At 30.2% G+C, this 25,262-nt stretch overlaps 3 protein-coding genes across 3 annotated transcripts; 1 reads left to right on the plus strand and 2 right to left on the minus strand.

The window, feature by feature from the left end:
* The first annotated feature begins 4,499 nt into the window (after window positions 1-4,499).
* On the plus strand, window positions 4,500-12,134 carry LOC108336545 (molybdopterin biosynthesis protein CNX1). Its single transcript, XM_052880485.1, has 12 exons — window positions 4,500-4,969; window positions 5,266-5,396; window positions 5,573-5,674; window positions 5,815-5,898; window positions 6,455-6,682; window positions 6,865-7,043; window positions 7,126-7,230; window positions 7,398-7,706; window positions 9,740-9,897; window positions 9,989-10,095; window positions 10,683-10,739; window positions 11,814-12,134. Exons 1-12 carry the CDS (start codon window positions 4,690-4,692, stop codon window positions 12,024-12,026), a joined length of 1,953 nt encoding a protein of 650 aa, XP_052736445.1. The 5' UTR covers window positions 4,500-4,689; the 3' UTR covers window positions 12,027-12,134.
* Window positions 12,135-15,386: 3,252 nt separating this feature from the next.
* Window positions 15,387-16,456, minus strand: LOC108337680 (inactive protein RESTRICTED TEV MOVEMENT 2). The gene is made up of 2 exons (XM_017574254.2): window positions 16,295-16,456; window positions 15,387-16,128 (listed from the first exon to the last, which is right to left on the minus strand). Exons 1-2 carry the CDS (start codon window positions 16,395-16,397, stop codon window positions 15,506-15,508), a joined length of 726 nt encoding a protein of 241 aa, XP_017429743.1. The 5' UTR covers window positions 16,398-16,456; the 3' UTR covers window positions 15,387-15,505.
* A 1,536-nt stretch (window positions 16,457-17,992) lies between these two features.
* On the minus strand, window positions 17,993-19,368 carry LOC108337685 (inactive protein RESTRICTED TEV MOVEMENT 2). Its single transcript, XM_017574260.2, has 2 exons — window positions 19,226-19,368; window positions 17,993-18,960 (listed from the first exon to the last, which is right to left on the minus strand). Exons 1-2 carry the CDS (start codon window positions 19,323-19,325, stop codon window positions 18,230-18,232), a joined length of 831 nt encoding a protein of 276 aa, XP_017429749.1. The 5' UTR covers window positions 19,326-19,368; the 3' UTR covers window positions 17,993-18,229.
* Window positions 19,369-25,262: the final 5,894 nt, after the last annotated feature.

Raw genomic sequence — 25,262 nt, forward strand, 5'->3', positions numbered from 1 at the left:
CTCAAACTTTTCATAAAAATAATTTGCCTTTCTAAAATTTTCAATTCAAATACCCTAATAAAAGATTAAAAAAGAAAGACTATAAGAAGAAATTCCACGAAACAATAAAAAAATAAATTAGAAATCGATGAACATAAAATAATAAACCACTGTAATAAGTTAATAAACCCTCTTCGTTCCCATCCTCTCCAATTTTTTTGGTCTTCATAAATGGACGGAGTTGATAGAGAGAAATTACAGCTCTTTTGTTGCACCTCGTTCATTTATCATGTAACGTTTGGAATTGAAGGTGAAATAAGGGCATGTTCGGATGAAAATGACTAATTCAGAACCTATTTTTGGATCTGAAATTCTATATTCAGAAATAGATTCGAAATACAAAAAGAATATTCCAGAACAAGTATCATGAAAGTCATTTCAGAATCTAAATATATATTCTAGAATACTTGATTCAATTTTCTTTTTATATTTAGGAATGAATCTTCTGTAACATATTTCAAATCCATAAATACACTCCAGACTCTTAGAAATACATTTTGAAATACAAAAAAGAGTTTTGTTGACCCTGTTTCAACGAAGGCAATAGACACAATGAATATGATCAATTATAATTAATATTCAATTATGGGAATTGATATGCTCATTTTTTTCTTAAGTGAGCATTATCTAGATTTGTGAATATATAAACATTTTCTTGACCTTTAAATAACATGACAACATCAATTCCACGACTGCTTTTTTTCCTTTTTTGGCATGCTTATATGAATTTTTTTTGTCTCTATATATATCGAACTTTTTGACACTATTCTTCTAGTATTTTTCTTGTTAATTTATGAAATAAATTCAAAGACATTTTTTGAATTTTATGTGACATTTCAGATTGATGTACAATTAGAAACTGGAGAATACTTTTTAAGTAATAAGAGAAAATCAACAAAGATATGACAAGGAAAAATAGACTAAAAAAACTGTTGAAATGAAATGTTTAGAAGATGTGTTAGAAGTCTTACGTCGACTAGAGATAAGACCAATTCATAGTTTATAAATGAATCTAAATCTCATCCTACAAATTGATTTTATGAGGTTGAATTAGACTTAAAGTCCATTTCTAACTTTAAAACAAAAGAGAATGAGAAAAGCCCTTTGTCTTACCAATATTTCATTTGAAATTTTCTCTACTATGCACAACTTTTTATTGTGTTTGGGGTTACACTTCGGTTCAACTTAATCTACCTATTTGACTTTTTTTTTCCTTATTCATAAATGTTCTTACTACCCTATAGTGCAAGTTATCGTTTGTCTGCATTTGAAACTAGAACCCAAACATACACAATGTTGTGTTAAATTGTTTCCTTTTATTATAGTCTTGTTCTTCTTGATAAAATACTATCAAATACTCTAAATAAATTTAAAATGGTCCTAAAGTAGCATGCAAATGATGAATGAACTAAATACAAGGTTAAACTACGAGCCGAAGATCATGCATGATTCTATACAGGTCTAAATATCATGGTTTAATATTTTAAAATGAGTTATAATGCATGGAAAATAAATATGAATGTATGTGTTGGGTATAAATAAAGTCTCACATCAGATAAAATAAGATATGAATAAGTTTATATACCTCAATTGGTAAGAGATCTCTGGAAGTGGTACCAAAAACAAATCCGTAAGACTTTGACCAAAAATAAACAATATCCTATCACTGTAGAGAACTATGTTTATGTGTGTGTTGAACCTTTCTACATAGAGGTGTCTTTTTTTAAAAAGTGAAATTGAAAAGAATTAAGAGAAACTAAGAAAAATGATAAGAAATAAAAAAAAATGAAATAAAAGTTGATGAGAATTATTTAATTATATGATCAGTTTGATAGATTAAGAAATATTTTAATTTATAAAAATAAATATTATAATTTTATCTTACTTCATAAAAGTAAGTTAAATTAAATTATAATTAATTAAATTATGTTATAATGAAAAGTGAATAATTATTTAAAATGAAAAAATAAATATTAATAAAAATATATTAAATTAAAATCTGATTTATATAAATTAAGTTGAAATAAAAACAAAACGCAGTGAATGCCCACAGTGAAGACACTAGATTCCTTGCATGGAGTCACACAGTGAGTACATAGTAAAGTGAAACGGAATGCAGCCTAAAAACACAGACTACAAGTGCCTAAAATAATGTAGAGATGCAGAAACGTTAACCAATGATATTAAACCTATTCTAAACTTTAAAAGTGCCTAAAATGATGAAGAAATGGAGAAACATAAAGTGTTTGTGGAAATGCCTAAAAGAAAACCTTATACACAGTAAGTGTTTGATAAAATGCCTAAAAGAACCAAAAATATGATTTATGAAACTGTGAACGATGGAACACGTCTGGATACCTAAAAATAATCATAATATGCATGCAAAATTGGAAAAGAAACCAAAATTCACAAAATCACCTCTTAAAACCAATTTTTGCAGCACTTGACAGCAAAGTTAGTGTGACGGCAAATGCTCATGTATGCTCTATCATGTAAAACTGAACTATATGATACAAGGATGCTTGAAACCTATTTGGAACAATACAAATATGTATGAGATTTATGCACAAACATTAAACAACACGCAATTTACACAATCGCAGTTTCAACCAGAATTGGCAGCAACACCAGGGTATATCAGCGCACCAACAATTTTCAATGTATCAGCTTATTTTGATAAGTAGTTCTAGGTACTTACACTACAATGTAATATCAGCGTGAAGCTGTCAAGGTTGATTCTAAACTGGAAAGTAGAATTTCACTTCTACTTCAATTGATTCTCAATTCCACTTGATAAGGTTCGTTTTTTAGTTCCTTAGAATGTAGATTATCAATTTGGGTTCACTAGAACTCAACATGATTCCATAATTGAGTCTAGTAAGTTAGCAAAATCAAGAATCACTTGAAACAAATAATGAAAATCTAAAATTTGCTTTTAAAGGAGGAAAGCTAGTACGAAGCATGAAATACAAGCAGAATTGAATATGAAATTGCTATAAGAAAGAAAACAATGAATTGAATCGGTAGAACAATTTTAAAGACTTGAATTAAAGAAACCTGAAGTAGCAATCACACCAAAACCTGAAAACCTTGATTATGCAGCTCACTTTGTAGTCAAGATAACATTGTTCTTTAGATAAAACTAAATTGAAAGTTAAAATCACAAACAAAATACCTAAAATTCATAGAAAATAAAACTGACTTTTAAAGACTAAAACTAAACTAAAAATCAGAAAACTACAATCAGACATTAAAGCTGTATTCTACTTATCTAAAAGAAACTAAAATTAACTAAATCAAGAATTAATTCAAAAACTAATCTAAAAGCACTTATTTAACACAAATTAAGAAAAACTAAGAATTTGACCATCTAAACTAAATATGTTCTAATAATAAGAAATTAAACACTAAATACAACTCAAAAAAGGCAATTAGCTTGGAAAATTTATAACATACATCACTTCTCGGAGAAGTTTAATATATACATTGAAAGCTGAAGAAGTAATCCAAATTCCTGTTTATTCTTTCTTGTCTTCTTCAGTCACTTTTTTTTATGTGTCTTCTGCTGGTCTTATATTTTTAGTCATCATGTTTTTTCTATTTAGAAGTGAACAATTTATCTTTTATAATTTTTTTAAATTAACAACTTTCACGTGTCAAATTAAAATAATCGGATTATAGTAAATTTTTTGATTAAAAGATAAATACTAAAATACATAGTCCAGTCAGAAAGTCGAAAGCTAACATTAAGTACAACCTTGCATCACTTGTTTGAAAATGACCATTTGTATGCAAAATATGATTAGTCGGCAAAAGTATGTTAGCTCAAGCACGTTTGAAAAACACTTACAATTAAAAAAAGATTAATGAAAAGAGTTACAGATATATGACAAAGAAAAAGTTCTGACGGACAAAACATAAGTTATCAAAAAGTAAAACAAAGATAAAAGACATTTCAATGTTATTAATAATTTAAATATACTTTTCTGGTTCAACTTTAATATCTCTTAAAGATAAACTCGTAAAAGAATTTTAAATTCTAGAATTCACAATGCCTCAAATAATTTCACATGATTTAAGAGTCTAGAACAAAATTAATTAATAAAAAACAATAGGGTGGGACACTAATGGTGTAACGTGACATGCATCGAGTGTGGTAGTTGACGAAGATATGACTAGACCCGATTTACAACATTCTGATGCTAATGCTCTAATTATAATATTTAATGAATCCTATTATGTTATTTTAAATCATGAAACAAGGCATAACTATTTTGGATAGGATTTTCCACATAGGTCTTGCCTTACCAACAATATAAAAAAAGGTATATATGTTTATAATCTTTAAATTTAAATATAAAACTAAAATTTATTTATTACCGCTTTATTTTGTCTTAATTAGTATCGAAAATAAAAGGTAGCTTTTTGTATTTGTAGTGTAGTATATAACTACCGTGAAGAAGCACATGGTGGTGTGTTCATCAGCGACCCTTTGCGCCGTGAAGGGACAGTGCTGAATTGGTTGGTATACCTTATGCTCGATCGAACCTTCAAATCAATCCAATTGAACAAGTGGATGAATATAAAACTCTATCTGGTCACATACAACATAGTTCCCTGTTCACCATAAATCTTCTACTATACGAAACTATGATCCCCGTCACTGACGCCATCCAAATAGTCCTTAACGCTTCGAAACGTCTTCCTCCACTCACTGTGCCTCTTCACGATGCCCTAGGCAAGGTCCTCGCGCAAGACGTTCACGCTCCCGATCCTCACCCGCCCTACGCCGCCTCCGTCAAGGACGGCTACGCGGTCATCGCCGCCGATGGCCCCGGCGAGTATCCAGTCGTTGCGGAATCCAGAGCTGGAGACGACGCTCTTGGCGTCATTCTCTCCCCTGGAACTGTCGCTTACGTTACTACCGGAGGTTCGCCTTTTCCTCTTTCCATTCTCCTCGTTTCCAAAAAAAAAATGTAAAGTAAGTTTTATAGTTAATTTAATGGGAGTTAGGTGGAGAAATTGATACTAGCTTGCACGACAAGTTCAGTTCAGTTCGTTTTTGTTTTTTGTTTTACCTCTATTGATAATGCTTCCAGTATACTTAATTGGAATAGAGCTTTATATATATATATATATATATATATATATATATATATATTTATATCATGGATTATTGATTTATGGCTAATCTTCTCTGTCACGTTTTTTTTTCTATTGATTTAGGACCGATACCTGAAGGTGCTGATGCGGTTGTTCAGGTTGAGAATACGGAACTTGTGAACGATGCCTCAGATGGGACTAAGCGGGTCAGAATATTGGTACAAACCACCAAAGGCAATGATATACGCCCTGTGGTATGCTCTTGTCGCTTCTGTGCTGTAACTCTAATCGTAATGCTGAGTGTATGTTTTGTATGGGGTGTCATTTTTAATGTCGCGAAATTTGACGCGGTGTTTACTAATTTTGAGTTCTGTATAATATCGAAGTTTATTAGCTGTTTTGTTCACTGCTTTTTGGTATTCATTGACAGGGAGTTGATATTGAGAAAGGTGCAATAGTGTTGACATCTGGAGAAAGGATTGGTGCTTCGGAAATTGGCTTGCTTGCTACGGTTGGTGTGACAATGGTTGAGGTATTCTTTTAGCGAGTTTCTGGATTCTGTAACCAAGCAAGCTTCTCACTGTATTGGCTAATACTTTCTGAACTTTGGTATGTTTTGTCTAATATTGAGTATTGATACATGTAATGATGGGAAATAATGCTTTAGTGCAGGTTTATCCGGCTCCAACCGTTGCTGTTCTTTCTACTGGAGATGAGCTTGTAGAGCCAACTACCGGGCATCTGAGTCGTGGTCAGGTATTGTTATTTTCTCCTAGGATCCTAGGACTATTGAGACTAGTTTATGAAAAATGTTTAGCAGAACATTTTCAGTTATAGAACTATCATATGGATGGAAGCTGGTGATTGTAACTTATAATAGACTAAAAGTGCATGTCAGCTTCAGGTGTTTGTTATAGGATTATTAATGTGATAATATTTGGAATAGATTACTAAATTCTTATATGAATCAACCTATAGGTAATACAAATATTAATCAGGCTGCTTTCTTTGATTTTAGCATTAGTAGTGTGTTGAAGAATGAAGGTTCAACCAGACATTATAATGGACCTATAGTGCTCAATCTACTCGTTTGCAGAGAAAACATACTAATTGAATTCTTGTAAATGTGGTTGGATGTAAATTTGTTGCTTTGCTGCATAGATGGTGCTTAAGATTTGTTGGGCAACCCAACACTTTTTTACCCCATTATTCAACTAATTTGTAGACTATGTATTTGTGTTCGTGTCATAATTCGCAAGAGTTGCTTGGTAATGTAATTAAACGGATGTAAGCTAATGTAGTTGCTTTGCAGATTAGGGACTCTAATCGTGCCATGCTCCTGGCAGCTGCAGTACAGCTTCAGTGCAAAGTTCTGGACCTTGGTATTGCTAAGGATGACAAAGAATGTCTAGGAAGGATCTGGGATAAAGCTTTTGCTTCTGGAATTAATATTCTTATAACTTCAGGAGGTGTTTCAATGGGAGACAAAGATTATATCAAGCCTTTGCTTGAAAAGCGAGGAAAAGTACATTTTGACAAGGTTATGCCATTCTTCTGTTTTATTGTCTATTTATTAAAAAAGTTCTGATATCATGTAATTTGTGACATGGATGCTATGTGTTTATTGTAGTAGAAGAAGTAGTATTTTTCTGTATAGCGCATTGGTGAGTATAATGTTGTAAATCATGTTTTCTGAATTTAGATTTTTTTTTTATCTTTCAGGTGTTTATTAAACCAGGCAAGCCATTTACATTTGCAGAGATTGACTTTCAATCATCAGAAAGTAAAATTCTAGCTTTTGGGCTACCTGGAAATCCTGTCAGTTCTGTAGTTTGCTTCCATCTCTTTGTGGTCCCTGCAATACGCCTCCTTGCAGGGTGGACAGATCCTCATCATTTGAGGTTACTTAATTTCAAAGTACAATTGTTTTTATGATGATTTGCTTTCTTTTTGAGTTGATTCATTTATTTATTTCTTATGCAGGGTACAAGCTCGACTTCAACAGCCCATAAAGACAGATTCATTTAGACCCGAGTATCATCGTGCTTCTGTTATATGGACTGACAATGATGGAACAGGCAATCCAGGGTAAGTCGATGATGAATTGTTTGTTTTGGTCTGGGTCTAGCTGAATCTACTGCATATCTGTAATCTACATGCAGATCCATTCTCTCTATTGTGTGTTTTTATAGTTTAATGTAGGGAGGTTGTTATCTCTTAATGAATAAAATTTTTATCGTGTCCGTGAATCTCAGTTTTGTTGCTGTGAGCACTGGTCATCAGGTAAGCAGTCGGCTACTAAGTATGAAGTCAGCTAATGCTTTGTTGGAGTTTCCAGCAACAGGAAGAGTAGTTTCTGCAGGGACAGCTGTTTCAGCTATCATAATTTCTGACCTAAGAAACATGGCTTTTGATGAGAATCATATGTCATCAGGTGCGGCATTTGCTTTGCCAGGAATTAAATCACAAAAAGTAACTACTGATTCTTCAGGGGATGCTGAAGTCAGAGTGGCTATTCTTACAGTTAGTGATACAGTTGCTATGGGGGGTGGCCCAGATAGAAGGTATTGATATTATCTTTTATAAGTGTATGCAAAGAAAAAGACATACATACATCTGAAGATCAAAATTAAAACTTTTTTTTTGTTCTATCTGGATTTTTTTTTTTGGAATCGGAAGAGCCCTTCAATTGATTCTTCTGCATTTGATCAATCAGGAAGAATGCTCTCTAGACTAAAATAGTTTCTGTACTTTCTAGATAAAGCAGCTTCTAGATGCTTCAAACGAAATCTTGCACAAGCAGAAATGTGACACCACAACTTTTTATTTTTGAAACTGCTACAATACAATACTATATAGAAAAGGTTAATGAGGTGCTGGCCATATTCATCATATAAGTTCTTGATTGCCAAAGTCAACTAGTAATTTTTTGTTATCAATTGAGTGCGTCTAGTATACTCCTCCAAACCAAAGAATTTTTCTGTAGATGTGAAAATAATGGAGCAGTGTGGCACTTTTTATTATTAAAGCTAGATTTTAGTATGCTCATATGCACAGCATTCACAAGCTGTTGAAGGAGTCAAATTAACCAATGTCGTAATACTATCTCTGTCGCCATATATATACTACTTTTAACCAATGAATGACATTATATATGTTAACATTTTTTATTACTTATCGAAATTACCCCTTAAGATAATTGGACCTCCTCATCTCATTCTGTTCTCCTAGTTGATTAATGTGCGCTTTTCATCTTTTCACATCTGCACAAGAGAGAGAATGAATTTATCTTATCAATCTATAACTTTTATTCTTTATTGACTATGCAAATTATAAAGTAAATAATTTAAAGAAAAATTAATGCAGGAGACAATTTGAATGTCTTGTGAAAAGGGAAAATCAAATTTCTAAAAGGCTCTTATATATGGGCACAAAGGTAATAGTTGTTGAATCATATTCCCATTTGGATAATGCTGAAAGGCATCTAGATACACCTCTTTGAATCATTGTTTGAAAGGGGTCACAAAGTTGATGCAAAACTAAAGAGCGAGCTTGATGTTAGTCAATGCCAAAAAGGGCATTAGAACTACTGAGGGTCTTGCAACAGTCCCAAACTTTAAGTGTTTAAAGATAACATTTATGTTTTGGGAATTGATCTGTCATAGTGTAGAACTGTGTTCAGTTGACTGCATAACCTTATCTGCAGAATATCTGTCTGAGGTTCATATTATTGATTTTTCACACATGCTTCGTTGGGGTTTGTAGTACTTTATTCATGTAAGACTTGTACATTTTTTGTGTTGTCTTGTTTATTTCTTTATTCTCTTAATTTGTTGTTTGTTCACTGCCTTGTGAATGAGTTGAGGAGTTGTGAAACCTGGAACTAAAATTCACTCAAATAGCAATTAGAAATAAAGGGTTGACCTACCAAGTTGCTCTAGACATAATTGGAAAGTGGAAACTTTCTCTCAGCTATCCTTGGGGTTAGACATTCCTCCTTCTCTGTTCTTCTAGCGGTGCATGTCACTACTTGATTAAAATCGTGTATATCCCTCTGTGCTGGGAACACTTAGGTCCAGGTTGAACCCAAAAGAAAAAATGCAGTCAACTAAGAGCTTTGGCCTGTGATTTTATTATCTATGAATTTCTGTACTTTATAAAGTGAAGTTCCTTTATATTTCCCCTGGCCAAAATATTGGAATGGAGTGAATACTTTGGCATACATTAAAATAAATGAAGTTTTTTGAAATAGTTTGTTCCTTCTATGTTAAAATAATGTTATTTAAATTTGAATTACCTGACTTTATGAGGAATGACCAGTTTTTCCGAGAGAAAATATTGTTGACATGCATATCTGGTAATGTTTTTAAAACCAAACTGGATGTCAAGCTGGCAAGATCTCGAGGTCATGATTTGATGACTTCAATTGGTTAAATTAGTGGTTGAACCATGATAGAACTTCGTAATATAATAAGGATAAATGTGTCCAGAGACGTGTCTGGTTCATGATTCACTTAATTAAATCAGGCAGTTCAGTTGTGTTTTTAAAACATTGGTGTTAGTGTCAAAATGTGCTGACTCCTTTACAAATAAACAGTGGTCCCAGGGCAGTTTCTGTTATTAATTCGTCATCAGAAAAGCTAGGAGGAGCAAGAGTTGTAGCAACGGCTGTTGTTCCAGATAATGTGGCAAAGATTCAGAACATTCTAAGAAGATGGAGTGATATTGAACAAATGGATCTTATAATTACTCTTGGTGCGGCTTTTCTTACTGGCAGCCTCCCTAAAGTATTTAAAAATTTGTAGTTCTGTTGAGTTGACGCTTTATTTTTGCTTTTCCAATCCAGGGGGGACTGGCTTTACTCCACGAGATTTAACGCCAGAAGCTACAAAACCATTGATTGAGAAAGAAACACCTGGTCTTCTGTATGTAATGATGCAAGAGAGTTTAAAGGTATTACAACTATTGTTATACTAGTTAGATGAGTTATTTTTTGATGTCTTTCGCATTTTGTGGTTTCTCATTTTTTTTGCTTCTTTAGTTTCTTTTTTAAAACCCTTAATTTTTTTCAAATAAGTGTTAAAAGAGCCTTGACCTGACTGATTTGCCTGGACTGGTCAGTCTGCCGTCAGACTCTGCTCTATAAAGGCTATGACCTTAACCAGAAGCCAATATATTTAGAGTAATGCACTTTTTCCAAACTTCTATTTGCAATCTTCTTGCTTTGTTCTTTGGTTGAGAATAAAAACCAAAAACATTCATTTGATAAGTAAAGAAATGAGTTGGTAATTAAGTAAACAATGAGTTTATGAAGAGCTTGTGTATAGAAGTTTGAGAGTAGCATAGCATTACTCACATTTCTTATATCTATATGTTCAAAGGAAGATTAAGTTTTTGAATTTTAATTTTCCATTTAGTTTGTTTGATTAATTCTGTTTTCTGCATACATAGCTATGCTGATACCAGGTCTGCTTACTAGGAAAGTCCATAGTTAGCTTTTGTTGATTTCTGAAGGGCATAATTGATTAATGTTTAAATAGGTGACCCCGTTTGCAATGCTTTCTCGCTCCGCAGCTGGAATCAGAGGATCAACCTTGGTAAGGGAAAAATGCCAATGATATTAATATCTACTTTTAAAGTACCGTATGTGCTGTGCTTTGTCTCCTGGAGTTTTTGCACCTCATTTTAATGTTATAATGGGATTTGCTTTTTGACCGTATCTTTTCATGCATCGTACAAATTTTTTCACACAACAGTATTCCATGTAAGAATGCTGGTCAATCTTCTCTTACTCTTCACATATTAAAAAAGTAAAATTCCTGAATGTGAATTGAACGTCTCATCTCTCAACTGCTTTGTTAATTTGTAAAGGGTTATTTCATCTCAGTGATGGTTGATTTTGTTTTTCAAATGTTCTTTGATAGCTTTGTATGGTTCTATTCTTTATATGGTCTGTTCTAGGAAAATATTTTATTCTCCCACTTGTGAAATATCTTCTTATCAGTAGCAAGAAATGAGAAAGTAATTAACTGTCGTTTGTAGGTAGAAAAATGGTTTGTTCAAAAGCTATATAGTCCTTTTGGTCAAATTGATTAAATTGGGGAGGGGGGAAGCAGGATGGCAGAAAATAACAGAGTATAACAGTTTTAGTAAAATGAAAACCTACTGGTTTATTAAAAGGGATAAAACTTCCATGTCTTTGTTAGATTTTAGACTTGAGTTTGATGGTACCAACTGTTTTCATTTCAGTCTTCACCGTTACAATGTGGTTGTTTTGCTTGAATAATTACTATTTTCAGTAAACTCAAATCATGTTGATTTTGAAGCATTTTCATATGATAATTTGTATTTATTACTAGTTAATTGGGTTTCATTTCACTCAGTGTGGTTTTTTAGTTGAATAATTAATATTTTCAGGATACTCAAATCATCATGTAGATCTTAAAGCATTTTCATACGGTCATTTGTATTTATTTCTAGTTACTTGAATTTCATTTAGTTATCGTATGCAAGTGCTCTTGGCTTCTAAATGATGCTCCATTAGGATTTAAGGTAAATCTTGCATTAATTGTTGCTGAAACTAGTAAACCCTGAGTTCAGCATGTAATGTGTGTTTCTTCCAGATTTTGTATTTACCGGCTATTTATGGTGATTGATTTGTTGGCATTCAGATCATTAACATGCCTGGAAACCCTAATGCTGTTGCCGAGTGTATGGGAGCTTTACTGCCAGCGCTTAAGCATGGTCTGAAGCAGATCAGGGGAGACAAGAGAGAAAAGCATCCTCGTCACGTTCCACATGTCGATGCAGTTCCTGCAGATGTTTGGGAACAGAGTTATAGGCTATCCACTGCCGATGACGTCTCTTGTTCCTGTTGCAACTAAAGTTAATTATATTTTCTTCTCTGTTTCAAGGTTGTGCCCCCATGTTTTTCAAGAGAGAAGATGGTTCAGTTAGCAATCAATGTTCGAAAACACTATTTTATCAGAAAACTAAAATTTTGATGCGTGACAATCCTAATTAACTGAAAGATCACTGAAAAATACAGATAAGAAACAAGACTAGGAGAATTGAATTATGTTATTTAATCTTTAATTAAAATTAATTTGATAGATCAAGTCATTTTATTTTATTAACATAAACCTTTGATCAACTATACAAAGAGAGGTTAGTCCTGGATGAAAGAATATTATTTAAGGCCGGACTGCGGTGAAAATAATTTTGTAGAAAATTTGTTTTTATTTTACAATATTTGAAAAGAACGTAACGACTTAATCTCTCCTTATACTAAAAAAGCTTATAAACACATGCAAGGGAAAAATGGTCACCACAATATTTGATGCTGTTTAACCTTACTATTATTCAATTCTGCATCGAGTCCTTGACACAAACAGTCTTCAGTGTTTTTGTCTACTTTCTTTTTTGTGTTTTTAAGATTGTTTTTCAGCAACTAAGAACGACAATAATGTGATCGTAAATAATACTTTCTTTTTATCTATCTTATAAGATTGTTTATTAAGAAAATAAATGAGTTACATTTTATTGATTGTAATGAAATAAATGTGTAATATCTTATTTTACTTTTTTCATCTAACACATTAAGTATATGTAAATTCTTTAGAAATTAAGGCAGATAAGGTATTAATATAATTAATTTTTTATTTACAAGTCATGCTTCAACTTAGTTTCCACTGTACTGAAATAAATTGTGTTACTATCTGTGCTGCACCCATTAAACAAATGGGAAGTTAATGCTTTACAATTTTAGAGAATTTAAATGTTTGAAATATAAATTGTTTTTATTATTTTATTTTTTAAATGGTTTATTAAGGTAAATCGATTTGAGTTTATTTTTTTCAAATTCTTATAAGTTAACATATATTTAAAGTTAAAATGTTAACATTAAACATGACTTGATTTTAAATAATTAAAAATTTTAAAATAAAATAATTGATGGAGAGAATATAGATAGAGGGAGAAAAAAAGGAGAAAACAATAAAGAGAGAGACAGGAAAACAAACAAGAGACGGACAAACTGAACAAAATCAGAGAACAGTGGAACAAAAGAAAGGAAACAAAATGAGTGAAACAAAAGAAGGGAGAGAATCAGAAGGAAATACAAAATGAGAGAATCTACAGAATTTTATGTTAGATTAAAAAAAATTCTGTATTTGAAATAATCGAAATACTTATTTCTCATCAAAACACACGAGGAATGATTTGGTAACACACCATTAAAATTAAATGACACTGTAAATTTTTATGGACTGGATTTTTTACACGATAAATGTTTACTAATTTAAGAAATACAATAGAAAAATCATATATACTTACACAGCAGGATATATATTATAATATACTACCTTTTCTCATTGATTTTAATAAGCATTAATTTTTAATGGGTATATAATTAGATTTATTTCATCAAAACCAAAAGATATTCATTATCAAATAATCTTCTTTCATTTGCATCTTCCTTTTGCTCTCAAATCTTTGAAGAGAAACTTTAAGAAGCCAAACCATGGAAAATCATACGCGACAAAATAGGTGTGTTATATTTAGTTGCAGGGTGAATTCACGTAAAAGAAACACAACATAATGGATACAATTTGGCCCTCCTTATATGGTTTGGTCCTAACCCATGTGGGTTGGAGCCAGAAAAATTCACAGGGTCAAAAAGCTCCTCGTAGAAAAAGCCCACAAGGCCAAAATATCTTCAAAAACCCTATGGGCCAGGGCTAGCCCATGGGCCTTTTTTAGAAAAAATGTTCATTTTAAATACAAGAAAAAATATAATTAACTCCTAAATTGTTACAAAAATAGTTACTATAGAAAATAAATTAAAATTTTTATAAGAGGAGAGTTCTAAAATCAAGAAGCAAAAGCAAAATGACAATATTTATTGAGTTAGATTCTTTAAGTATATAATTAAAGGATCATTTTATAAATTTGAAATTTAAATATTTAATTTCACTTTTTTTTAAGTTATAAGTAAAAAATTAACTTTTTATCTAAAATTATCCTAATTGAAATTTAAGAGAAGATTTTCTCTAATTGAAACTCTTAATTTAAAAAAAATGAGGCTTCTTTATTTTCTTAGAAAGTTATTGAAAAAGAAATTAAATATAAATGATTTTCTTTTTCATTTTATACTCAACAAATCATGTTCATAACAAAAATAATAAATAAAAAGAAAACACTCATAAACCTTGTATAGACTACTCACTCAAAATGTTTACATTTTAAATGTCATAAACATAAACATAAACATACATTTATGTTATGTGTTCTAATTGAAAGTTAAAAATAAATTATTTAATGTGTTAGTTAAAGAATTGAAATACTATAACATTTGTCATTCTTTAGTACTTTAGGTCTATTTAAAATTTTCATTTTTTATAAATTTTTAAGAAATTAACTTTCTTTTTATAATATATCTTATGGTGATTTTGAGAAAAGATTATCAGAGAGAAAAAAACAAAATAAAACATAAGTTTAATTTACACATAAAATATTAATACTATTTTTGATCCAAAAATTTTAGATAATAAATTTTTGAATTATTTTTAATTTTAAATAATTAAAAACAGATTGAGTGATATTTTAGAAGTCGAGGAAACAAAACAGTGATTCTTTTTAAGAATTGTAAAAGCAGTGCAAATATTAAATCAAATTAATATGTTATTATCTCTCTTTGTGGTTATTTTGATATTACTAATTATATATAATTTTCTAATAATTGGTGTCTGCAATATAAGACATAATTTTATTAAAATTGACAACAAAATAAAGCATTTTTATAATATTTCAGTAAAATAAATTTGTAATACTATTTAGTTGTATAAAATTAAGTGTGTGATTTGCAATTGTTTTTAATTATTTAAAAAAGTGGTTATTTTGAGTATTAAATATTCTATTATACTATAATTAATTAGTTTTATTTAATAATTTGAAATAAGAAATCAATTACATGAATATAAAATTTAATACTTTTAATAGTTACTATTAAGAATGTTGAAGTTTAGTTTCCAAAAACATTTTAGTGGGCTAAACCCACCTTAACCCTGACCCTAACCCCCTTGAGAGGGGGCTTTGGAGTTGGAGCTTTTTTTTTGCCCCCATTTGAGGGGCTTCTTAAGAGGGGGCTTCTTAAGAGGGGGCTTTTTCAAGAATGGGTTAGGGCTAGCCCCGGAGTCATGGATCAAATTGACACCTCTAGATACAACACAGCATGCAGCAGATAGTAACGAGAAATCTTATAATGTTTTTCTTTATTAATCATTTACGGAAAGAAATTATGCAATTACACGCAAACGAACACAGTGTTCTCTTTACGTGTACAAGTGGTTGTTGAAGAAGAAAATCACAGCTCTAGGAAGAATGATTCTGTGTCTGATTCTCCATTGGATATGAATGCATTTTTAGCATAAAGGCCAAGTGCTACAATGGCCACGACCGCATAAATCAGCACCATCCATTTCACAATTTTCTTGCGCTTGTTATTCCCTGCATCAGAATCTCCAACCACTTCATCATCAACCTGATTTCCAGAACCCAGTGCAAAATCTATGAGCCTAGTTTTGGTTCTGGAAACAGGCCTAGTTTTAGGGGCTGGCGTTTCTTCCTTTGTCTCACTTGAGCCATTAGCCTTGGCTTCCTCCTTCTGGGGGGTCTTCTGCTCTGCTGCAGAGACCTCATCACCATTGCTCTTTGTTTCTGCTTTTGGGGTATCTTCTTTCTGCTGTTCAATCTTCTGTGGTGGAGTTGTTGCTGGTTCAGTGGGCTTATTGAGTGAGCGTTTTCCAAATTTGATCGATAGAGTGGAACCCTCAAACTTGGCCGTGACATCGTCGGTGTCATAATCAGACTGAATTGGCAACTCTAAATTGAAACGACGATATCTGTTCTGATACATCAGCCGTTCACCTGTTACCCTTAGGGTAGGCTTTGAGGTCACTTGAACCCTCAGTTGATCCCTTCTAAAACCTGCTCATAATTCAAAAGATAGATTCTAAACCTAATTCTATAAAACTAACTTGTCTTAATGCTTAGAGAAGTAACAAAATTGAAAAATGTATATATATATATATTGAAAGCATAAGTTGGTATGATTCTGGGTAAGGTTTGAGAATTAAGAAGAGAAGACATTTACCTGGTAGCATTACATTGACAAGCCTTTCCTCCTTAACCAATTCATAGAGTGGTTCAAAGTCTTCATAGACAAGATCAGATGCTGGCTGTGTTCTTGAAGCCATGTTTTCAGCCCTAGGTATTTCCTCTTTTGGTTGTGATTTTGATGTGTATGTTTGGCTGTTGTTGTTGGTATTGAATTGAACCTTGTGGTTCTTTTATACTCGTAGGTGATGAGACAATAAGGAACAATTTGCACGCAAAATGTAGCATTTTCTTTGCTTTTTTAGTTTCTTTTCGTAGGTGCAAAAACACTGTTTGTTTTGTGTGGTGCAAGGAAAATAATATGCTTTAGTAATGAGAGGAGGTGACCTCGTTCTTTGGTGATGCTAAAACCTAAAAGCAAAATTTTCTTCCCACAAATTCCAACTTTTTTCCTTGCTCAAGATATACTGTTTGCAGGTGTAATTCCAATCTAATTTCAGTTCTTTTTATTTCCCTTCTAAAACATGAACAATAAAACTAAAAAATAACACTCTCTAGGTTAACTCAAAATTTCAAATTTATTCATCAATTTGGATTTGAAAAATAACATTATGTCTTACAGTGCAACATTGTTGAGTGACAAATATTTTTACATCCATGAAAAAGTACAGACGGGGAAGTTTTGTCCTGCATGTCTTTGTTTGGATGGGTGAGTGAAATAAAAAATATTTTTTTTCTCTGCATATGGATAATCTTTCACTTAAAACACTACATAAAAAAATATACATTTTCTGGCAATTTTTTTGAACTTTTTCTTAAAAAGTACTTATGAATTTTGTTATGAACAATAATTTGTAAGAAATTGCTATCAATTCTTTTTTTTGCAAATTATTTTTGCACAAAACGTTTTTTTCTAGAAAATCTTATAATAAATACTTGTGAATTTTATAATTTTGTAGAAAATAATTATCCACAAAAAATTTATCTGTTAATTAAAAATATTGGGAAAAATAACAAAAAAAAATATTTTTTCTACAAAATTTTAAAATAAATTTATAAGAAAAATCTCATAAAATATGATAAATTCTAGTAGTGAAACTTATTTAAAACTTGATTATTTTTTTAACTTTGTTTTAAGAAAAAAAATGTAGCATTTTCCTTATTCAAATTTATGCATATGGATAATCTCTCACTTTTAAAAAAGCCATATTTGGGGGAGACTCCAATTATAATGAAACTTGATATTTAAAGTGCAATATCTTATAAACTACGCTTCCATGGATGTATTGAGAAGTACACTTATATAAATTGTTTTGTTAAAATCACTCGATAATACTTAATTTAGTGGAAATATTGTAATTGTCTGATGATATTTTGGTGGAGTAATTACTTTAATTGCTATGTAATGTTAATAACTACTATTATTGACCTGAATATTTTTTGGTAAGCATTTATCAGGTAGTAATTCACTATGTACGTCCATTGTAATTAGGGTCAAAGAGTTTATACTTTTATTCAGACACAAGTTATTATATCTACTTGTTACAGTGGTTTAAGATTTTGCTTGCTCAAATCAAGGAAATATTCAATCATTGGTTTACGTATTTATAGGTTTCTACTTGTGCTCAAGCCTCTTCATTTTGTCACGTGTTCTGTGATATTATATTTGAAGAACCTTTTTGTTAGTTTCATGAAATCTATAAAAGGTGTATATATTTAGTAGCTATAGCACTGATTGAAATAATGCATATATTCTTTTTGTATATATCACAAGAAACATTGACATCTTCACAATGCACTACGTACATATACGTAAGGAATTTGTGAGATACACCAATTGTGTGCACCTCTTATTTCGCAGGGAAAATTGGTCTATTTGAATCCGCAGTTATTCAAACCAGACCAGTTTCACACTCCTTTATTCAATTCAATCATGCTTTCACAAACATGAACATGAACATGAACATGGGAATTAAAATTCCTTGAATTTCTCATATTCTGGTCCTCCCTGAGATGATGATGATGACTTGAATGCATTTTTCACATACAACCCTAACACCATAACCAATAAGATCACCACACCAATGTTCATCAATATCTTTGGCCTCTTAATCAGATTACCATACTTGTTACCACCAAACCCTTGCTTAACATCTTGGTCTTCCACTGATCTCAAACTCACAGTGAAATCTAAAACCCTTGTTTTCAGTCTCTGAGTAATCCTAGCTTTTGGCTTCTGTTCTTGTGCTGTTTCTGGCACATTAGTCCTCACCTTCTTTTCAGGAACTTCTTTAGGTGCCTCTTCTTCTTCCTTCTTCTCACCCTTTTCTTTCTCATCACTGATTGCTTCAGTCTCTTTAGCCCCTTCTGTTTTGTTCTCTTCTTTTTCATCACCGGTTGGTTCTTTATCTTTCTGCAGTGACTCTTGCTTGTCTGCATGATCTTCTTGTGCTTGTTCTTTCTCTTTCTGAGAAATTGGAGCTATCTGTGGCTGTGCCCTAGCAAGGGTGATCAGCTTTGGAAACCTGATGGTTAGAACACCACCCTCAAACTTAGCACTCACATCGTTGGTGTCACAATATGGAGGAATGGAGAACTCTCTAGAAAAACGACGACGCTTGTTCTCAAGAATCTGTCGTTCACCGTTGATCCTTAGCAGAGGAGTTGAAGTCACTTGAATCCTTAGTTGTTCCTTTGTGAATCCTTTTCATTTCCAAACAAAACATAACATTTTTACATAATGTTCATCCTTTTTAATCAGGAAAAGTTAATATAATGACTTGTGATTGAATAAGAATATGAAAATATATATTATCAGTGTATATGTATGTATTATATCAGTCCATATAGTTCATGAATGATTATTTTAAGAAAATAATATTTATGAACATGTATTAGATCATTGAGAGACACATCATGCATATATAATATAGAAGGTAGTTGTTTACAGAAAAAGAAGTTAATTTACCTGGCAGCATTACAATGAGGGTGGCACTTCCTTCATCTTCAGACCATTCAAAATAAGGATCAAAATCTTGGTAATCAAAATTAGCTGCTGATTGTGCCATGGTAAATTGTTTTTAGCTGATGTTGTTGATGTTTTGCTTTTGACTTGTCTTGTTTTTTTCTGTTTTGTTGCAGAAGTGTGGTTTTATATATGCAGAGATGGAAGATTGTTATTCATTTTTACACGCAAATTCTAGTTCCTGTTATTTCTCTTTTGCTTTATTACTTTCTTTTCGTGCAAACAATATTGTGTCTCTGTTTTTAGGGCACTGATGCACGAAAAACTATATGCTTTGGTCTGAGAGAAGAGGTAAGTGATACTAAACCTCCAAGAGTCTTCACTCCAAATATGTCGATTTCACAAAAGTTAAGTATTTTCGTTTCTTTATTTCTTTTTGAAATAAAGATTTCAAAAATACTATATTTTAAGAAACCGACTCCTTCAAAAGAGTATATATAAGATACACTTGAACATTGAGTTAATTATGGGTTTGATTACACACACAAATTGTTAATTCTTTAATCAATTTAATGTTTCTGTCTGCCGATATAATTGAATTGTTAGCAATACTTATGTTTGCATCGTGTGTAAAATTTATTCTACCCAATTCAATAAACATATTAAAAATAATTAGATATTTTAACTCTTTTCATTTTGAAACAGTTTAAGTCCATATTTATTAGAACAATATTCAAATATTATAATCAATTTAATATTATAGTTGTTATTTATAATGAAATATCATTATATTATTATTAATTATATTTGTGAATCTTATAAATACCATTAAGGAAATATTCACTATTATATATATTCATTAAAAATCCAAACATTTTCAGAAAAGAATGGTACTGACAAATAGCATATCAATGAAAATTTTTATTCAGTTCTTCCTATTAAAAAATGTTAAGAAGGAAGAAAAGAATTGGAGTTATAATCAATGTTGTTTACAACTTTATTTTGGAATTTTTTGAAAAAAAAAGTGAGAAACTTAGCTCTTTTTGAAGTAACTAACAGTTTTGTACCTTTTTCGAGCAATATACACAACTAGTTTTTTTTTATACATATTTATAGAATTATTTATATACCAGTACAATATCTCAGAGTTAAATACAGTTTGGAATATTTTAAAATAAACCATTTTATTAATAGAAAATTATAATATATACATGTCCCAATAAAATAAATTAAACAAAAAGAAAATAAATTTATTTTCTGTCTTCTCAATCTAGAATGTTTTTTTCTTATGTGTACATATCATTATTACAATTTATGTGTATCGTTAAAATTTACAAAATAGCGAACAATTACAAAAAAAAGAAGAGAATAAGTTATTATTTTAAAATATCATTTATATATATCAAAATCATTAACACATATTTTCACAGTTCATTCCAATAATATATCTTATATTAGTAAAATCGATTATACTATCTTCTTTATAGTATTAAATTTAATATAGAATTTTTGAAAGCACAAGAAAACATTAAAGAGATGAATACTGTTTTAAAAAAATTTCACTAATAATGTCTAATAGTTTTTTAGAAGATTGAAACATAAATAAATAAGTTCAGACGAGAATGTTCAAAATAAGTTTTGAGAAATTTTTTGAAGAAGTAAAGTAATAAAACATTGAGTTTTTCTTTAAAAATTCTTAAGGGATTGATCTTAAAAAAATTATACGAATTTTATCTCTTCAAGTTTATAAGGAGTATTCTCACTACTCCTAGTTCACCTAGTCAACACGACTAGTCCAAGTTTAACCATTTCTGAGTATTCTAACTATTTATTGTTTAATCCTAAACAACACATATAGTATGTTCAACTGAGCTAAATGTATGACACAAACAACAAACAATGTTATAAGCAAAGTACAAATTGATAAATCTTAAAGAGAGAATAGAAACAATACAAAAAATTGAGATTTGTTAAGATTTTTTTCTTTTAGAAAATATTTACTTCAAACGATATATGAGTATAGTAAGCTTGTTTGAATTTTCACGAGTTGAGTACATTATTCTTCTTATCTTCTCTTCAAGTTTTCATCTATTTATAACTTTTCTTGAGAACCATTAGATAGAGTAGTTGACTTCATGAGAACAAGTAACCTTTAGGTAAGAAGTTAGACTCTAGTCTACTTTGCAAAGGTAAAAAACTTTATTATACATTTTATCAAAACAGAGCTTATACGATGTGATAAAGCAAAATGTTTCAAGGGAAACATTCCTAGAATGTTCTTCATCTCTCACAATGACTTTTTCTTGGGTGAAGCGATTATGATCATATATTTCTACTTTAGTGATATGCACAAATATTAAGAACAAGGTACATAAATATAGAAACAATTTATCGTACATGTATTAAATATTTTGAAGGTCGTATTGCGTGTTCAAAATATTTTTATCATTTGTCATATTATTAATAAATGCATCGTTTGGTAAAACATATATATATATATATATATATATATATATATATATATATATATATATATATATAAAAGATCATCATATAGTGTAAAACATTATATGCTTTATAAAAAACTATTTGTCGTATTTAGCAGTCATATATTAGACCGTGTATTTCGTAAGACGTTTTGCTTGAATTAATAGTGTGTTGAATAAAACTTTCTTTTAGTTTCAGCGTTATTATGATATAGATGTTTGTATTCATAAAACAACACTTTTTCATGCACAACATTATTTTGTTTAATATTTTTTTGTTAAACTTCAAAATCTAAATTATTTTAGACTACTCTTTAAATAATCTTGTTTTAACCATCTAACCATCTAAATGTATTCTCTCAATGAAAATAATATTTCAAATTATAATAATACTCATGTATATTATGTTTATAAACTATAACAATTTACTGAAATATAAAATATTTTATTATATTCAAAAACATTTAAAACATATTTTCTCAATGTTTAGACAACAGCACTTTGTCCAATATAATTATGATTGCTCAATAAATTAAACATATGTCTAAATTAATTCACCTGTCATTCCACTTTACTCAATTAGGTGTGCTCACCTAATAAGCAAAATGGTCTTCCAACAACTAAAATTTTCAAATTTTCAATTAAATGAATTCCCACATTCGTCCAGTTGTTTAATTGATTGTTTAATGATTATGGTTAAATTATATTTTTCACAAGTGTACCAAATTGGTCCAAAAACTATTCTACTTCATTTCTTACACGTAAAATTGAGTGATTAATTTATAAATAAGAACATTTTGAATCAATTTGACCCCGTTTGAAACATTCTATATATTTTTAACAACTAATAAAGATACCATATATTACCACTTAGAATTTCACCACATAATCACTTTCAACAATTAATTCAACATCTCATACAATTCATTATTAACTAGTAGTATTAATTATATTGCAAATTTATATAAGTATTATCTCAAATATTTTAGAAGTCACTATCATTAATACTATCCACATCAAAATTCAAAATACTTTTAATTTTCTCAAACCAAAACAATCTCTGCACAAAAACTCAATATTGCGATCAAGTTATATCATAGTCTTGATCGTATGCTCTAAGGTAATATCAAAATTATAATTAGTTTCTATTACTTTTATAACTTATTTAATCAACTTTAAACTCCCAACTTTACTTTCATCATAAAATGGTTATTTATACATAAAATATTATTATCAATAATCTAAATATATCATCTTGATCTTTGGACTAACATGAATTCATTTTTACCTCCATTAACTTCACATGCAAAGCCTTAACCCTAGGCATCCCTTCCCATAAAACCAACTTAAGAAAAAAGAAAGAAATAAAGGAAAACTTACTAAAAAATAACTTTTGTCTAGAGAAATGTTTTATTCTTCAATATAATCTCTACGATGAACTCAAATCTAGGAAATAATGAACACTTATTTTAGAAATATATAAAGAAAAATTAAATAAAATATATTTTAGAAGAATAATAGTTTTTATATAATAAAATTTGAATAGATAATTTTTTTCTATTTATAAACATTTTAACTTAAATAACATAATATTTATATTTCATCTTCTACTATTAAATAATATAATCTGTAAAATAATAATTTTATATCATCACTATTACAGGTATTCTACTAACTAGAAGATGGAGTAATGTTTTTTTATATGTAAATAATTTCTTTAGAGAAAAAAGAAACAAGTGTTTTCATTTTTAATGAAAATGTCATTGGAAAATTTGATGTTTCACTATAAATATTTTATATATTAGGCGTCTTGTACCTTCAACTCTTAGTTTCGTGATAACTAATTGTAAAATGATTTTCCTTTCCAATTATATGATTTTCATTCCAAAATTTAATTGTGGTGTAAGCAATTTTTTTTCAGTATCACTTTAACGTTTAAATATTTTTTCATACTAATGATGATGATCCATTTTTCATTTTTTAAACTATAAATTTGTAGATTAATTTTTTTTTAAATAATTGAACTTCAATTTTTAGATTAATTTTCTAATTTTTACTTATTGAAAATACCAGTCCTGTCCTAAATAATGAGAAACATGGGTAGATTCACATTTGCTTCTTCATTAATAATAAATTATGACAAATTCATCTTATTTACTCGTATATTATTATCTCGTGTTTCTCTCTATTTTTTTTTCTTCAAGAGATTTACAATAATTCATACTTAATCTTCGTGAGTTGAATTGTAAGCTTTTCTTTAATTTTTAATTAAATGAAAACAACACACAGGATCTTGAATTTTCATGATACTCACTATTTTCTCATACACAGTAAAGAAGAACTAACCTGGGTCCATTGTGTACTTCTTTCTGTCTCTTTCTGTCAAATGTTCTCTCTCCTCTTACTCCTCCTTAATGCCTTCTTGATGATATAGAAGTTGTAGGATAGTTTTCTCTGTCAGTTTCTCTTCTTTCCTGAGAACTTTACGTTCTCTATATCTCTTCAGAAACTTAATGTGTCACAACAGAATTAAAACTTTTTCCTCTTTTATGATATTTTAATTAACTTTAATAAAATACCAAAATGCCCTTTTAGAGTGAGAAGAGAGGGATTAATTTTAATAACTCTAAAATAATCCCAATAACTTTAATATTCTAATAATCATCACATTAGAATCCTTACATTAAAATTATACTTTAAATTACATGAACCAATGTAAATTATTGATATAATTTAACATTCTCCCACTTGGTTCATGTGATGACTTGAAGATCTAAAATAAACTTTAAGTGCGCACCATTCATTATAATTATCAAGTCATCATCCTTATATGAATTGAAATAATCGGATCATGGCGGGCAAAAGTCATGATCGACAAGATTCCTTCCATGTATCACATAATCAAAACAACTCAACATAACTTTAATCAATCTTATAACTTTCATGTCTCTAAAGGAGACCTATCATGTCACCACAATCAATAATACATGTATATAATTTAATGTGGATAACAATAGAATAAAGAGAAACATAACTTTAATTGAATTCACAAGTGTCATAACAATACAAGCATATAGCTATACATATCCATAAAGATAGATAACATCATAATGTTAATGTTGACTTATCCATAATGCCCATACTTTCAACATGGCCAATAAAAGTTTTGGGCGGTAGTCCTTTAGTTAACGGATCTGCTATCATCAAATCCGTACCAATATGCTCAATCAACACTCTATGTTTCTGCACTTCTTCTTTGACTGACAAGTACTTCAAATCCATGTGTTTAGCACCCTTTGAGTACTTATCATTTTTAGAGAAGAAGACGGCTGCGGAATTATCACAATAAATCTTTATCGGCCTAGCTATACTGTCAATAATACCAAGCCTCGATACAAAGTTCCGCAACCACAAAGCATGAACTGTGGCCTCAAAGCATGCCACGAATTCAGCCTCCATGGTGGAAGTAGCAATGACTGATTGTTTTGCACTTTTCCAAGAAATTGCTCCTCCAGCCAAAAGATAGACATACCCAAATGTGGATTTTCTTGAAT

Source organism: Vigna angularis, chromosome 7 (genome assembly GCF_016808095.1).
Source record: "Vigna angularis cultivar LongXiaoDou No.4 chromosome 7, ASM1680809v1, whole genome shotgun sequence".
NCBI lineage: Eukaryota > Viridiplantae > Streptophyta > Magnoliopsida > Fabales > Fabaceae > Vigna > Vigna angularis.

What these genes read in the sequence shown, in the direction of transcription:
- LOC108336545 (XM_052880485.1), top strand. Translation starts at nt 4,690, where the DNA reads ATGATCCCCGTCACTGACGCCATCCAAATAGTCCTTAACGCTTCGAAA. An exon ending in GGATCTTATAATTACTCTTG is followed by an intron (nt 9,898 to 9,988) that starts GTGCGGCTTTTC and finishes TTTCCAATCCAG; the next exon opens with GGGGGACTGGCTTTACTCCA. An exon ending in TGATGCAAGAGAGTTTAAAG is followed by an intron (nt 10,096 to 10,682) that starts GTATTACAACTA and finishes ATGTTTAAATAG; the next exon opens with GTGACCCCGTTTGCAATGCT.
- LOC108337680 (XM_017574254.2), bottom strand. Translation starts at nt 16,397, where the DNA reads ATGGCTTCAAGAACACAGCCAGCATCTGATCTTGTCTATGAAGACTTT. An exon ending in TGTCAATGTAATGCTACCAG is followed by an intron (nt 16,129 to 16,294) that starts GTAAATGTCTTC and finishes AATTATGAGCAG; the next exon opens with GTTTTAGAAGGGATCAACTG.
- LOC108337685 (XM_017574260.2), bottom strand. Translation starts at nt 19,325, where the DNA reads ATGGCACAATCAGCAGCTAATTTTGATTACCAAGATTTTGATCCTTAT. An exon ending in CCTCATTGTAATGCTGCCAG is followed by an intron (nt 18,961 to 19,225) that starts GTAAATTAACTT and finishes GGAAATGAAAAG; the next exon opens with GATTCACAAAGGAACAACTA.